The 14,695-nt window shown below is 43.5% G+C and overlaps 1 protein-coding gene across 1 annotated transcript in view; it reads left to right on the top strand.

The window, feature by feature from the left end:
• Window positions 1-14,695, top strand: part of OSBPL1A (oxysterol binding protein like 1A) — a 546,359-nt gene that overhangs the window by 29,434 nt on the left and 502,230 nt on the right. Inside the window, exons 3-4 of the mRNA XM_029591150.1 lie at window positions 8,627-8,712; window positions 9,464-9,538. Coding sequence (XP_029447010.1) covers window positions 8,627-8,712; window positions 9,464-9,538 — 161 coding nt within the window. The remainder of the gene's footprint in view (window positions 1-8,626; window positions 8,713-9,463; window positions 9,539-14,695) is intronic.

Raw genomic sequence — 14,695 nt, 5'->3', positions numbered from 1 at the left:
TTCTGTAACAAAGGATATCAGTAAAGTCGCCCTTTCATATATTTCTGTAGAAGATTCTAATAATTCTGTCAAGTTATTTAAATCTACTTGTGGTGGATTACCTTCCCTACTTCTATTAAATGGTAGAAAGTAAATTTTATTTATACATGGAACCTGATCAGATGGCATCTTCAAGACTTCTAAAATATATCTCCTTAAAGTCATTCGGGGGGATTCCCCTATTACTTTTGGGAAATTCAAAAGTCTTAAGTTCAATCTTCTAAGTTTGTTCTTGATGAATTCCACTCTTCTATTAGTTATTTGTTTGTCTTGTATTAACACTTGACATATATCTTGAGACTATTTTACTGCATTTTGTAATTCCACAATCCTGCTTGAATTTTCATTAATTCTTACATCGTGTTCCTGGGCTACTTTATCCAATTTCTCAGACATTGAATTAAGCTGCCTCGTAAGCCCTTGGAAACATGGGCTATATGAGGCTACTAATTCCCAGAGAGAATCTAACGTCACCGGGCCTTCCTTAATTGGATCAATAACCGCAGCTTCACCTTGTGCCCCTATTAGATCTTCCTCTACTATAGATCCACCAGATATTAATTGTGGTCTTTCTCTACCTTGAAAAAGGTTTTGCATTATAGGGGACCCCCATGGTGCAGTATTGAGCTCCCATGCTTGGTGGTTATACCCAGTTCCTGATTCACTGCGTCCACACCCTCCAATTTGTTCACTGGACTCACCGGTACTGTGTGCAAATTTGTGGTCGCAAGCGGCGGAGACTGACCTGGAGCAAGTGGTGTCCTCAGATCTGGAGGGCTCAATGATGTTTCCCTGGACAAACGCGATGCTCCCAACAGCGCATCATCAATGGGGACTTTAGCTCCTCCTTCTTGGTAAATAGTAGTGAGTTGGGGGATAGTTTTTTGCCCGTGTGGGAGGGAGGGTGTTGAGGGAAATACCCTCACTCGACTTTTTCTCTTTGGAGGCATGGATATTATAAACCTCCCGAGATTCTCGAGCAAGCCAAGCCACTAAAGCGGTGTAACTTCTTTTTTTTTTCCTTCTCCTCTATGGCAACTGAAGGCGGGCGAGAGTTTCACGCCTACTCCGTCTATTCTGGACAAAGCCGCGCGCGGCTTTGGCGGTGCGGCAGTGGCGCGCCGCTTTTATGGTGCGTAGGCCCCGCCTGGTGATGTCGTCAGGGTCGAGCGGAGGAGGTAAAGATGATATTAGCGGGAGGTTCCTCACCCCACTGGCTCTCAATCCGGGCTTCAGCTGCGAATAAACTCCGCTTTCGCGCCGCTTTTATGGCGCGTAGGCCCCGCCTGGTGACGTCGGGGTCGAGCGGAGGAGGTAAAGATGATATTAGCGGGAGGTTCCTCACCCACTGGCTCTCAATCCGGGCTTCAGCTGCCGCAAACTTCCTTTTAAGGGGAGTTTGCATTTTTGATGAAGATGTAGATATAAGCTAGTCAAGAATTTGGGAGAGCCAAAGTTGCAGCAGCTTCTGGAGGGTACATACTTGCATTTATTACTGGGCCAGCGGAGGCTGGAGCTGGTTTTGTGATTCTATGAAAAGAAGTTGCCCTCCCAATCATTCAGGTTCAGAGGTAAAAATCCCTTTTCAAGGTGCTATAAATCCAGGACCTGATGTTTCTGGGTCTGCTCAGTGGATCCATCCCTTGGTGATGCTGGTAGGCAGCTTCCTGCAGCAAATGTTTTTGTTTTTTGTGTTTTTTTTAACCAGGAGTGGGTCCACATAACTCTTGGATCAGTGGGTCTTGGAGTTATTGCAGTTCTGCTGTGCTCGAGAACTTGCTGCCTTTTTTTTTTTTTTTTTTTTTTTTTTTTTTTTTGAAGCTTTTATGATCCTGCCAGGAAGGTGGCAGTTTGTTACCCTCCAGAGGCTTCTCTTGCAGGCTGTGATGCTGGAATTGTGCAAAGTCGTGGTTTACTTTGGGGCTCCGAAAGGAGTAAACAGCCTTCACATCTTTCATTTCTGTATGGCGAGACTGATCTGTATTAATGATGGTACACAATACCGAATGTAATCTGCTTTTGAAAAATGCCTGAAAAATGGCATATAAATCAAATTTTAAAGGGTGAGTCATATTTTCATGTTCTATCAGGGAAGGGTATCAAGTTTCCCTTTTTTTTTTTCCTTTTCCAAACTGGGGAAACAGTTCTGAATGCTTCCCTTAGCTCTGGTCACAGCTCAAAGAATGTTTTTACCAAAGTAATGGTAGTGATGGCAAGCTTTCATAAGAAGGGATCATGGTCCTTCTGTATCTCAATTCTTTGATCAGAGCAAAGTCCCATTGAGAGCTTCAGGACATCATCTAGCAGAGTGGCTTTCACAAGAAGCAGGCTTTTCCCTTCTAATCCCTTGATACCAAGGGAGGCTGGGTCTATCTGACTCTGTAAGGGGTGGCCAAGCTTGTGAGTCAGGTGGAGAGATTTAGTGCTGTGGAGGCTCCCAGAGCTTGGGATTATCTGCAGCTCCTGGGCTTCATGGCTAGCGTTCACATGCATCCTCTAAAAATGTCCCCTTCTCTCTCACTGGTTTCCACAATCTCTGCTGCTTCTTCTGCAGTCAGACAGAGCCTCTCCTGGTGGCCAACCCCACACAATCTGATGAAGGGAACAACTCTGGAAACACCCTTGTGGGTCTCTATGGATGAGAGTTTAACAGGTTGCAGAGTGCATGGTTAGGATCAGGTAGCTCAAGTGCTTTGCTCTCAGGAATTTGAGTCCAGAACCATTGGGTTATGCACATCTACCAGCAGGTGGAGATGGAGCAAACTGATGTCACAGTATATATATACTCCTGCAGTGACAGCCTGTCAGTATTCTGTCTCCAGCAGATGGACATGCATCTCTCTACTGGGGATTGCTTCAGCTTTTAGAAGGAGAACTTGAAAAGGAAAATTAATTGCCCCACTCTCCTGCAGTGAGACCAAATGGTCCCTCCCCCAATTGAATTCCTGAGGTGACTTCTGTGGTCCCTTAAAGGTAGCGGAGGGGTTAGTTTAGGACTTCCTCTGATCTTCATGCTCAGCACACTGTCCCAACATGAGTTCCTGCTCCCATGGGGGTTAGGGGAACTGGGCAGCCTGGTGGGTTGAGTGGCCCCGCTGGGCTAGGCCTTGCTGTTAAGCTTCTCTTCTGTGTGCACTGCATGGTAGGCCGTGGCAGCACTTTCATGCACTCTTTTTTTTTTTTTTTTTTTTCTGCATTGTTGGCTGCCCTCTACAGGATAGTCTGTATATGCCAAGGTTGGAGTGGTAAGTGTGCTTAGTTTAGCTGCAGGGTTGAGTGGTCCGAATGTTGAACGCAACGGTGGCTTACATTAATCAGCAGGGAGGAACCAAGAGCCAGCAAGTATTGCAAGAGAGGCCAACTTATGGAATGGGTGGAAGTGCATCTTCAGATCTCAGCCTCACACATTGCAGGAAAAGACAATGTAAGAGCAAACTTTCTCAGCATGGAGAGTCTGGACCCAGGAGAATGGGTCTTGTCAGATGAGGAGTTCCAGCTGATAATGGATTGCTGGGGTCTTCCATTTCTAGACCTGCTGGCGACTTCTCGCAATGTGACTGTTCCTTGATTCTTCAGTTGCAGGAGAGATCTGAAGTCCTTAGGGATTGATGCTCTTCTACAGGTCTGGCCAGAAGGCAAGTTGCTGTATGCCTTTCTCCTGTGGCCCCTATTGGGAAGGATGGTGCTTCTAGTTGCACAGGATTGGCCCAGAAGACCATGGTATACCAATTTGCAAAGACTCCTGGTGGAAACACCCCCTCTTGTTTTCCACCATACAGGAACCTGTTGCAGAAAGGGCCTGCCCTTCATGAAGATCTGACTCTTGTTTTGGTATGGCCCTTGAGAGGGCTTGCATGTAAAAGCATGGATATTCTTGTGTGGTGATTGCTACCTTGCTACAAGCATAAAAGTTCTCCACTTCCTTAGCCTATGTGCTGGTTTGAGTGTTTTGAGGCTTGGTGTGAAGAGAGAGAAGTGGGTCCTCGTTCAATTGGGATCCCGCCCATTTTGTTTTTGCAGGATGGGTTGAATAAAGGGTTGGTCCTTAGTTACTTGAAGTGGCTCTTGCTTGTTTCAGAGGTCAGGTGAATGAATCCTTCTCATCCTGAGGTAGCCCTTTTCTTGAGGGGAGTGAAACATCTTCATCCTCCCTTGCAGTTAACCTGGTGTTGGATTTCTTGGTAGTCCCTAAGTTTTGACTGTTGCATAGCCTTTCCTTAAAGTGTTTCTAGTGGCAGCTTGTTCTGCAGGATGAATTTGAGTTGCAGGCCTTGTCTTGTCGGGAGCCGTTACTTCGGGTTACTCCAGGGGCGATACAAATGTGTACTGTTCCTTCTTGCCTAAAGTGGTCTCATATTTTCATTTGAATAAGTCCCTTTCCTTACCGTCCTTGTCTAAAGAGATGCATAGGCATACTGCCTCTTGCATCACTTGGATGGCAAGAGATCTGGAGACTTCTAAACCTTTCGGACAGATTGCCTGATGGTCCTTCATGGTAGAGGAAAACATGGTGAACCAGCTTTGCAGACTACAATAGCTTGCTGGATTTAGGGGGTAGTTGCGGCCATGTATGTAGCAGCCAAAAAGCCATTGCCCACTCAAGTTAGGGCTCATTCCACTAGGACTCAGGCAGTGTCGTGGGCGGAGGTTAGATTTGTCGCATGTCGACATTTGCTGAACTGCGACAGTCCTCCTTTTTTCCCCAAGTATCATCTGGATGTGCAGGCCTGGGAGGACGCAGCTTTGCACGTGTGGTTTTGACTGTACTGGGGGCAACCTCCTGTGCTGTTCTGGTGCAACTTGGGTAGATCCCACTGGTTCTGGATTAATCCGTCTGGATGCTAAGAAACAAACTACTATTTACGTGAATTTCCTCTTTAGGACAGACAGATTAATCCAGCTTCCCACCATTGGCTGCCGAACGATTGTTATGGTCCTGTGTGGCTACATGTTTCAGGGATTACTGGTAAGTGCTAATCTAGTCCTTAGACTAGTGTTAATACATTCTGTCTGGGCTCAGCATTTTTTTAATATGGTATTCTGTTTTTAATTAAAAACAATTTTTTTTTTTTTTTTTTTTTTGCTAGTCTGTCCACATTTGCTTTTGAAGAGATACTGGCAGGCTGATGTCACTGCAGGAGTATATATACTGTGGTGTCAGCTTGCTCTGTCTCAATCTGCTGGTAGAAGTGCATAGCCCACTGGTTCTTTATTCATCTGTCTTGAAGAAAAGGAAATTATCAGGTAAGTAGTAGTCTCTCAGTACCTGAAGTTGAGGGGTGTCCTAGGAGATGAACCTATATTTCAGTGGGTGGAACAATCTCCTCCTGTAAAATTGCAGCAGCACATATTACAGGGCTGAAAAACATCTAGTCGACTCGGCAGTAGCATTCTAGATCCTGGAGAGTAGAAGTTCAGCTGGGAAGTCTTTCAGAACATAGTAGATCGATGGAGCACCTCCTGCATGGACCTATTGTCGATGCAAAAGAATGCCAAGACTCACAGGTTCTTCAGTCAACAGAGGCCGATTCCAAGGGAAGAGATGCCCTAGTTCAGACGTGGCTGGAGGGAAAACCATATTCCTTCCCAAGCCTCTGATAGGAAGGAGAGAGAGACCTGCTGGTCATTCTAGTGGCTCCAGATTGGCTAAGACCTTGGTACACAGATCTGGTAAAGCTGCAGATGTTCTACTTTGTTTCACAGGGACTCAGTTGGGGGCTGTCAGATTCTCATGGAAGGCCTGGCTCTTGATAGGTTGAATCTATGCAAGAAGGGGTACACATTCTCTATCTACTCCTGTTGAAAGCCTGTAAGACTTCAACTTCATTGGCTTATGTTTGGTCTGGCATTTTTGTATTTATTTTATTTTTTTTTAAATATGCTGCAAGCAATGGTGAGTAGACATTTCTAATGTTTTTTAACCTGTCTCCAGAGGACTGGCCATATCTTCTTTGAAGGTTCATGTGGCAGCTATCACCTGTTGGTGGTAGAGTTCAAGGGATCTTTGCTTCCCAGCCAGATGTCTCATTTCCTTCTAGGACAAACAAGTGCACCCACGCTTTATGCCAGCAGTACCTCAGTCTAGTACTGAAAGCCCTTAAGCATGCTTTTTGAGAGACCAACTCTGAAGGTGAATTTCCTAGTGGCCATTTGTTCAGCTAGGCATACCTCTGAATTGAAAACCTTGTAATGCTGGAATCCTTTTCTAGCTTCTTATTTTTCTTTTTTTGTCTCAATTTGACCAGCTTCCTTGCCTAAACTTAACTTCTGCATTCCATTTAAACTAGACACTTTCTGCCAGTGTCTTTGAAAAAGGAGTACAATGGTAAAAAGTCTTTGCAACTCTTGGATGTTTGAGTACTTGGTTACTAATTTTGTTCTGGAAATCTGGCAAATGTTTTGTTTGGACTATATAAGGGCAAGTCAGTTTGCAAATTAACCTTGGCAAGGTGGATTAAAGGAGCAATTACCTCCGCTTTTATGTTGAAAGGTTGACTGGGTCCAGGGGACTTCCACAGCCGTCTGTGTGTGAAAGCTATGGCCATCGCAAGGCAGCTGCTTTGTCTTGCTTTCTTTCATGAAGTATTAGACCTGTGTCCTCATGGCAAATGAGGAACGCAGCCGTCTGAGTTGGTATATTGGGGGGTAGATTTTATAAGTTACGCGCGTATCTTATAAAATCCGGGGTCGGCGCGCACAAGGGGGTGCACATTTGTGCAACTTGCGCACGCCAAGCCCTGTGCGGGCTGCCCGTTCCCTCCGAGGCCGCTCCGAAATCTGAAGCGGCCTTGGAGGGAACTTTCCTTCTACCCCCCCCCCCCCCCCCCCCCCCCCCCCGATCTAAACCTTCCCCCTACATCACCTGACCCGGGGGCTGGTCCGGAGGCCTCAACCACGCCCCCCTTGCGAAGCCTCAGGTCTAATGCGTGTCCCGGGGCTTGTGCGCGCCGCCGAGCCTATGCAAAATAGGCTCGGCGCGCGCAGGGGGTTTTAAAAGGGTTATGCGCATACCCCTTTTAAAATCCAGCCCTAAGAGTGGCCTTCTCTTCTTCCCTCCCAGATTAGTTGGGCTTGGGGACTTCTCACACATCTGGACTGACATGGCAGGATAAGGAGAAATTCTAATCTTACCTGAATTTCCTAACCTTGAATCCTACTAAACAGCCCAAGACTCTTCTGGGAGATTTGGGGCCCTCGTTATGGGAAAGAGGTGATATTTGGATTTTTCAGAACCTGCTTTATTTTACCACAGGTAGTCTAATAAAACTTCTACAGAATCCTCTTGTTCCCTGTTTCCTGTTCTTTCCTCTCACCTTAGGTGTGATGAGGTAGGTTGTGTGGTTTGTTTGTTTTTTCGTTGATCCCCTTACAGTTTTACAAATTGCTACCTCATAAGAATACTGACCTTGGACTGCACCATACTCTAAATACCAGTGATTATTGCAGAAAAAAGTCATGTCCTCTGTCTTATGCTGGTAAGGGGAATAAACCTATGTATCTAGATTGGTGTAGTAGGATTCAAGGAAAGAATTATTGTGTAAGATTACATTTCTCTATTAGGAACTTTTTAATTGCAAATAGAGACCAAATCAGGGGGAGAGCTGTAAGCTCTGTTCTACAGTACATAGGGTCGAATTACTAGTTTACATAATGTGCTAAAATTAAGCTTTCATACAGTATGTGGTAAGTCTATGAAATTAGCTACTACTTTATTCTGTGACATTACTGCATTTGGTAATTTGCATAATCAGTTTAGTTTGGCCTGTGGTGCCATCTAGTGAATGCAGGCTTGAATGTCCAATAGATTTAAACTCTTGTAACTTTCAGCATGTAAACTATTGGTTTTGAAGCAGTTAATCATACTAATGAGCATGGAATAAATTCTTCTATAGACTAGAAACATCTGTGCACTGTCTCCTTCCTCAATCCTACCTTGACCGCTTTAATCAGAGAAGTCTTGTTTCACAACTCACTGTCTTTCCTTAGCAGCAAGTTTCTCATCAGTCTTCTGCTAGTCCCCCAGGTTGATCTTTGATGTTGCCGGGTATTGGCAGTAACTTTCTCTAGTGTCTGTCATCCTGTACCAGCCCTGCATTGTGAAACTTATGGCTCAAGGATTCAGACTTCAGTCCTGTTCGTATACCCTGCTGTCCATGGTTACAATGATATTTAGAGCTATGACCCGTTCTCTTTACACATGGTAACATTTTAAAACTGGGTACCATAGGAAGTAGCAGCATAAGATGTTCAAGCAGTACTCTTGTAAGATTTTTTTTTTTTTCTTAACCTTGTCAGGAGGGTGAATATTACCAGATGTAACACTTTTTTTTAAACCTTGTTTTGAAAATGTTTAGTGATATGTGGTTTCCTTTCCTTCCCTCCCCTACCATAGCATTAGTATGCAGCATTTTTTGTTTTTCCTCTGCATGCTGTTAATTCTAATTCGACTGACTAAACCCACTATTCGTTTTTTTTAAATGATTTTAACAAACTGGATTTTGGCTCTTTATATTACTGGATGAATAAGTTTCATCTTCTCTCTCCATTTTTGCTATGAGCATGTGTCCTTTTATTTTATTTTTTTCAGGCAAAAGTAAATCTAACTTGGGTTGGACGCCTCTACACCTTGCATGCTACTTTGGGCATGGACATGTGGTTGAGCATTTGTTGCAGGTATATTTTAAGTTTAATTATTTTTGGGGAAATAGTATATGTTGGTGTACACAGATATTTATTGTATACAGATAGTGTCTTATGAATGCACTTTGCAGAGAGCTCATTTATATTCCACTAATCCCATAGTTTTTGGTGGTTCACAATAGCTTGTGTAACTTGCAACAAACAAGAAATGTTAGTCATGCTGGGATTTGAACCTTAACTTTTGAGGGTTTGAAACTATCCTTCTAGCATGTAGATATCCCAGGTATAGAAACTCCTGGTTAATGCTGGGTACACAATGCTGAGCAGAGCTTGACCCATTGATCCAGCAGGCCTTGCCCCACAATGGATACCACCACAGATCCTGTTGGGTCTGACTCCTCTTTTTTTTTTTTTTTTTTTTTTTAAACAAAATGAAAATCCCAAATCAAAGGGCACACAACTTAGCAAACCACTGTAAAATTACAGCAACAGAAAACCATTTTTAAAGCTGGTGTGGCTGAAGCCCAGTCAGTGCAATTTCTAATTGCTAGTCCATAACTGAAAATGTAATACAGAACAAGCTCATGTGTGCTGGGAGGGGAAATTGCCAAGCTTTCACAATTAAGAATTCATCCCACTTTCTTTTCCCTTATCTGTAGTTTTGTGTTAAGTAATTTTCCCACGTGTTCTCTGAAAAACATGCAGTGTCTGATCCTGTGCATTTGTGTATTGTAGAAGGGCACTTGGATAAATGGTAGCTTTTTTTTTTTTTGTATTTTGGCAGGCTGGTGCTGAAGTTAATGTAATGAATGATCTTGGGGACACGCCGCTGCATCGTTCAGCCTTCACCGGACGTATGGTAAAAAGCATACTTGGTTTGCTAGCTACTTTATCTGCTCTCTAAACTGGTACATAACAGGTGACAAATCATGATGTACTGTTGAAGTATTTTAAAAAGTGTACTCACTTTTTTGTAAAAGCAGACTGGGCAATAATTCTCTTTAACTGTGCATTCAATTATATATTCTCTTTCTAGTTTTTACCCATTAAACAGACTCCCTTGATAACAGTAGCATTTGTAAGATAGTTAAAGCATTTTTCTCTGAAACACAGCTTGAAGTGGCTTCAAGAGATTATATAAAATGGAAAATGTTTTATTTAAAGTTCTGCTTGGCCCAAGAGGGCCATGCACACAGCATAAACTTGTGTGCAGCTGGTGAAAACATGACATGTCTGCTTTGGACCACGACCAGATGGAAGTCATCCCACTTGCTTGTGTGCTCTCGATGGATTTTACTGAAAAAGCAGTGTTTTTAAAGGGGAGGAATACAATCTTAGGTTGCATATAATATGGATCATTCTTTCTCTTCAGTAATTTGCTTACCTTTTTAAGAATCAGTTCATGTGAATTCCTTTCAGATATGTGCTCTGTCGAAGTGCAGATTTTCAGGGTCTCTGGAGTTTTTTGTCTCCATGATACCTTTCGGTTACAGGCAGAAATTCCTGAATAAGTGTATATAAAAATAGCCAGTACTAATGTAACCCCATCCCAGTGGGGCCATGCAAGGATTTATCGTTGGTTCAGGGCAGGATTTACTCCTGGCTAGTTCTAACATGTTTCTCCTTTTCCCCCCAGGGTCAGGATCCTTTGGGAGGGAGGGTGGACTACTTTCAGGGCCCAGTAACAAGTGTGTCCTCTTTTTATACAGCCACCCTCAAGGCTTGGTTAACTGGCAGGGTCTCATTAGCTTGGTCAAAATCCCTTCCCATCTAGTTAAAACTGCCAAGTCTGTCGTAGAGTAACTATACTTTCTGTCCCAAGGTAGTGAAAACACCAGATGGGTTTCCTTGGTGGTTTGTTTCTCTTATGGTTACAGATCTGGATCTCATTGGTTCTTAGTCTCTTTATTTCTTCTTTCTGGATCCCTGATGGGAGGGATCCCCTTGAAGGAAGCCTTCGAACAGGAAGGAAGGGCAGCCAAAACTTCCTGCTGGATCTTGAAATTTTTTTTTTCCTTCAGCTGACTTTAACACTGGAGTTCTCCTTCCAGCAGGTCAATGACCCCCTCCTTCCTCATGGAAGGTATGGTGGGCAGGTCTTCCCTAACCAGCACAGCCTCAGAAACAGGGTTCCCTGGGCCCAGGTGATGTACAAGCTCCTACCACTTAGTCTTAAACCTGAAAAATATACTCTGAGAAAATCTTAACCAGCCAGGGAGTGGACTGGACAAGGAACCCCTCCTGACCCTAGTCAGTATCCCCAGGCAGGGTTTGTATGGCTTCTCTGACTGGGCCTGAAAAATCACCTTAAGCAAAACTCCTAGCAACCCATAAGGGTCTGCCTCCCGAGTTCTCTTATATATTCACAAGGGAGATGGCTGTTCCAGACCCCTCAGGGAGTGGCTGCATTTGAATGATAACCTGCAATCTTATTAATTGAACTAAAGGTTTACCTAGGCCTTAATTGTAACAAAGGGGTCTGTTACACAACATATGCACATCAACTGTTAAATATGAGATTTGTTTTTCTAGTTAAGAACTAGTAAAAAGCTTGATCTTGAGCTCAATTCTAAATCTGGCTTAGAATTTCCAAGTAAAACAGTCACATAGTTAACTAGATATAGAAAGTTCTGACTTAAGTCGTCATTTATTGCTGAAAACCATGTCTTAAGTTATTGATACCTCCTTTTTCACAGTTTCCTATGGGAAAAATATACAGGATTGGTTCTGGCACCAAGGCCCGTGACCTGACTTTTTTTTCATCAAAATAAACCTGCTACTATCCAGATGTTAAAATGTGAAATTCTAACACATTACCTTGTCTTTACTAGTCTTGTGATAAATGTTAAAAGCCATCTTTTCTCTAGTCCTGATAACCTAAACAAAATGTGCACCTAATAGTATCCTTGAAGGATGCAACCCCCCCTCCCCACCCCACTTTTAGTCTCTCATAGAGAGACTTGAGCAAATGCGGCAAGTTACACAGGAACGATTTTTACTCAAGTTTTTAGACACTCGGCAGCATTAAGGCAGCTAAGCTTAAAAATTAGCACCCAGCCTTTTCTTTACTACAGAAATCAAGTGCTAGCTATTTACAGACCTTGGTGTGCTGAGCAGCAGGGGCTAGGTTTCGACATGCTGATGTCCATGCCATAGACAAACTATGAATTGGCCATGATGCTTGGGTGCGGTCATGTGACTACAGATATGGCCCCAGCTCTTGGAGTTCAGTAAATACTTTATTGAGCATACATGGGAGTTCCTATATGCTGCCTTGTGAGCCCCTCAGTTCATTATCTGGCTTAGAGATTACTCTTGAACCATCAGTGACTCATCTTAGGGACAATTTCATTAGACACATGTAAAGCTTCTATCACCATTTCACTTTTTTTTTTTTTTTTCCTCAAAGGACAAGTAGATTCAAGATGAGCTTCAACTGTTCTCCCTTTCGTTCACCCAGGGGACTGGCTGTGTGCACTAGATCTGAAAGGTGCTTAATTTCTACATTCCCATTCACCCTGTCCTCTGGAAGTTCCTCAGGTTTGTGGTGAAGGATGTATACTACTAGTTCAAGGTGATTCTCTTTGACCTTTCTGTGGTGGCAAGGAGTTCACAAAATGCCTGGTAATAGCACAGCATCATTAGCAAAGAGTGTTACCATTCTTGGGTGATAGGAGTGTTCATTCCTTTCTGAAGTCCTTCAAAGACCATACAATGCCTCCAGTCCCTAGGGTTCCTGTTCAACTTTTCCAAGTCTAACCTGGTTCTGGCTCAATGAATTCAGGTCATAAGAGCCTGGATAGAATTTCTTAGAAGGCATATCTTCCTGATTAAAGAGCTGCATTGCTATTTGAGCATTGGCCACAGTGTACCCTTGGATGCATCATAGCTATGGTACATATTCCTCTGACTCATCTGCACATCTGGGGCCTTTAAAACAATGGGATCAGAATTCTCACCAAATCTTAGTGACTTCCAGGATGAGAGCATCCCCAAAGTGGTAGATGAATCTGTAAATTCTAAAGATGAGTCTTGCATTGTATGTCCCAGTAGATTGTGATCTCTAGTAAAATCATCTACAAATCAACCACCTGGAACTGTGAGCATATGCTATGCTCCAAGAGCTTTCTCCTGATTTTTCAGGAAAATCTTGAACCAGTTGTACAAACAACTAGTCATGTTCTGTATAAACCAGCAGGGAGACAGGCATCAGAAGCCCTCAGTTTGGCTGTGGACAAGTTATCACAATACCCATCTCCAGATAACCTACTTTCTGGGAATCCAGGACATATTGGTGGGCCCCCCTCGGTAGTGTTATAATTGCATGAGTGGTCTGTGGATTGCAGACAACTTGTTCAATCACTGGGGAAAGCTGGTGATCAACCTGTTTACTTTAGATAACAAAGATCAAAGTTCTGCTCCATGTATCAGTAGCTGCAGGTTGGCTATCTAGTTTTTGTGCTAGATTGGAATCTATTCCCATCGTTTTCTCTCATCTCCAGAACTGTCCAGAAGGCCCTTTAGGGGAAGGATAATCCTCATAGCACTAGTCTGGCCAAAGCAAGTATGGCATCCATATCTTTTCTGTCAGTTTAGTCTCTGGTCTCCAGTTAATTCTGGAATGCCTGACACTTATTTCACAGGAGGGAGGCAAAGTATCTGAACCTGCCAGCACTGGCCCTCACTGCAAGGATATTGAACATGCAGTAGTTCCCTCCCCCTTTGCTCCTTCCCAGATTGGTGGTGGCTGTTCTGGTTTCTGCCAGAAACCTTCGACCAGACCATTATATGGTTTCAAATGGAAGACGTCCTTGACTTGGTGTATGGCCAGCCAGCCGCCTCCTGTGGCTTGAAGGAATTGCTTCAGTATCTATTGTGCTTCTTGACGGACCTTAGCACTCCTTCAGTCAGTTTCTCTGGCATTTCACCAGCAGATAGAAGGGGCTTCGACCTCTCTCCACTCCAGGTATCGAAATGCATTAAAAGATTGTGCGCCAAACCTCTGGTCAGTAAACCTCCTGTGCTTTTGGAATTTGGTGTGGTCCTAGCTCAACTCATGAAGGCTCCTTTTGAACCTCAAGTCTGATTTGAAGTTTCTCACCTGGAAATTTTGCTTGTGGCCATCACTTCAGCTAGAAGAGTAAGTGAACTACAGTCTCTGATTTTCTTGTTTACCATACCTGCAAATTTTTTTTTTTTTTTTTGCATTGGTTCTGTGAACTCACCCTGTCCTTCCAAAAGTGGTATCTGCATTTCAATTTAATCAAGCTGTTACCTATATTTTCAAGACCACATGCATCCAAAGGAGATCAGATGCTTGGCTCTTTTGTAAGAGCCTGGGTTTTACATGGAGGACTCAACCTCAGCCAAGTTTCTCCTTTGATACCAGTAGATTGGAAATGGCAGTCTCGAAATGAATCTGTCCGGTTGAGTAGCAGAGTGCATAGCGCGCACACTGGCTGGATTACAGACTCTTAAGGCTTATCAGGTCTTGGTGACCTAAGTGGCTCATCCAAGTCACTTCTGTTGAAGACAATTACATGCAACTACTTGGTTGTCTTGTCATATTGCCAAGTCCTATTTTGGACAGCATGTTTTGAAGATATAGTAACTTTAGACATTTGGTTTTGTGCAGCCTATTCTCCCAGTAGTCCACTCTCCAGCTCATAGGGCTAGGTTGCTTTTAAGTGCTTCCATTGTACAATTCTCAGCTTGGGATATCCCAATGTTTATGGCTAACTCATGCCTTCTTGTTAATGGAGAAAGCAAATGTGCTTACCTGTAACCAGAGTCCTCTGTAGACAGCAGAATGAATGAATCATTAATGACTCCCTGCAGAGTAATCTGCCTTGCTAAAGCTTAAGCTCTGAAAGACTGAGGGGCTCACAAGGTAGCATGCATAGTACCTACATCTTTTATTACTAGACAGGAAGTCCTCACTCTTAGACATCACAGCAAAACAGACCAGTTTTCTATTCACTTCAGAGTGCTGCCAGAGGCCGCAAGCTTACCTGCA

This window comes from Rhinatrema bivittatum, chromosome 2 (assembly GCF_901001135.1).
Source record: "Rhinatrema bivittatum chromosome 2, aRhiBiv1.1, whole genome shotgun sequence".
Classification (NCBI taxonomy): domain Eukaryota; kingdom Metazoa; phylum Chordata; class Amphibia; order Gymnophiona; family Rhinatrematidae; genus Rhinatrema; species Rhinatrema bivittatum.
The sequence above is the reverse complement of the archived record's forward strand: the minus strand, read 5'-3'. Positions and strand labels throughout refer to the sequence as shown.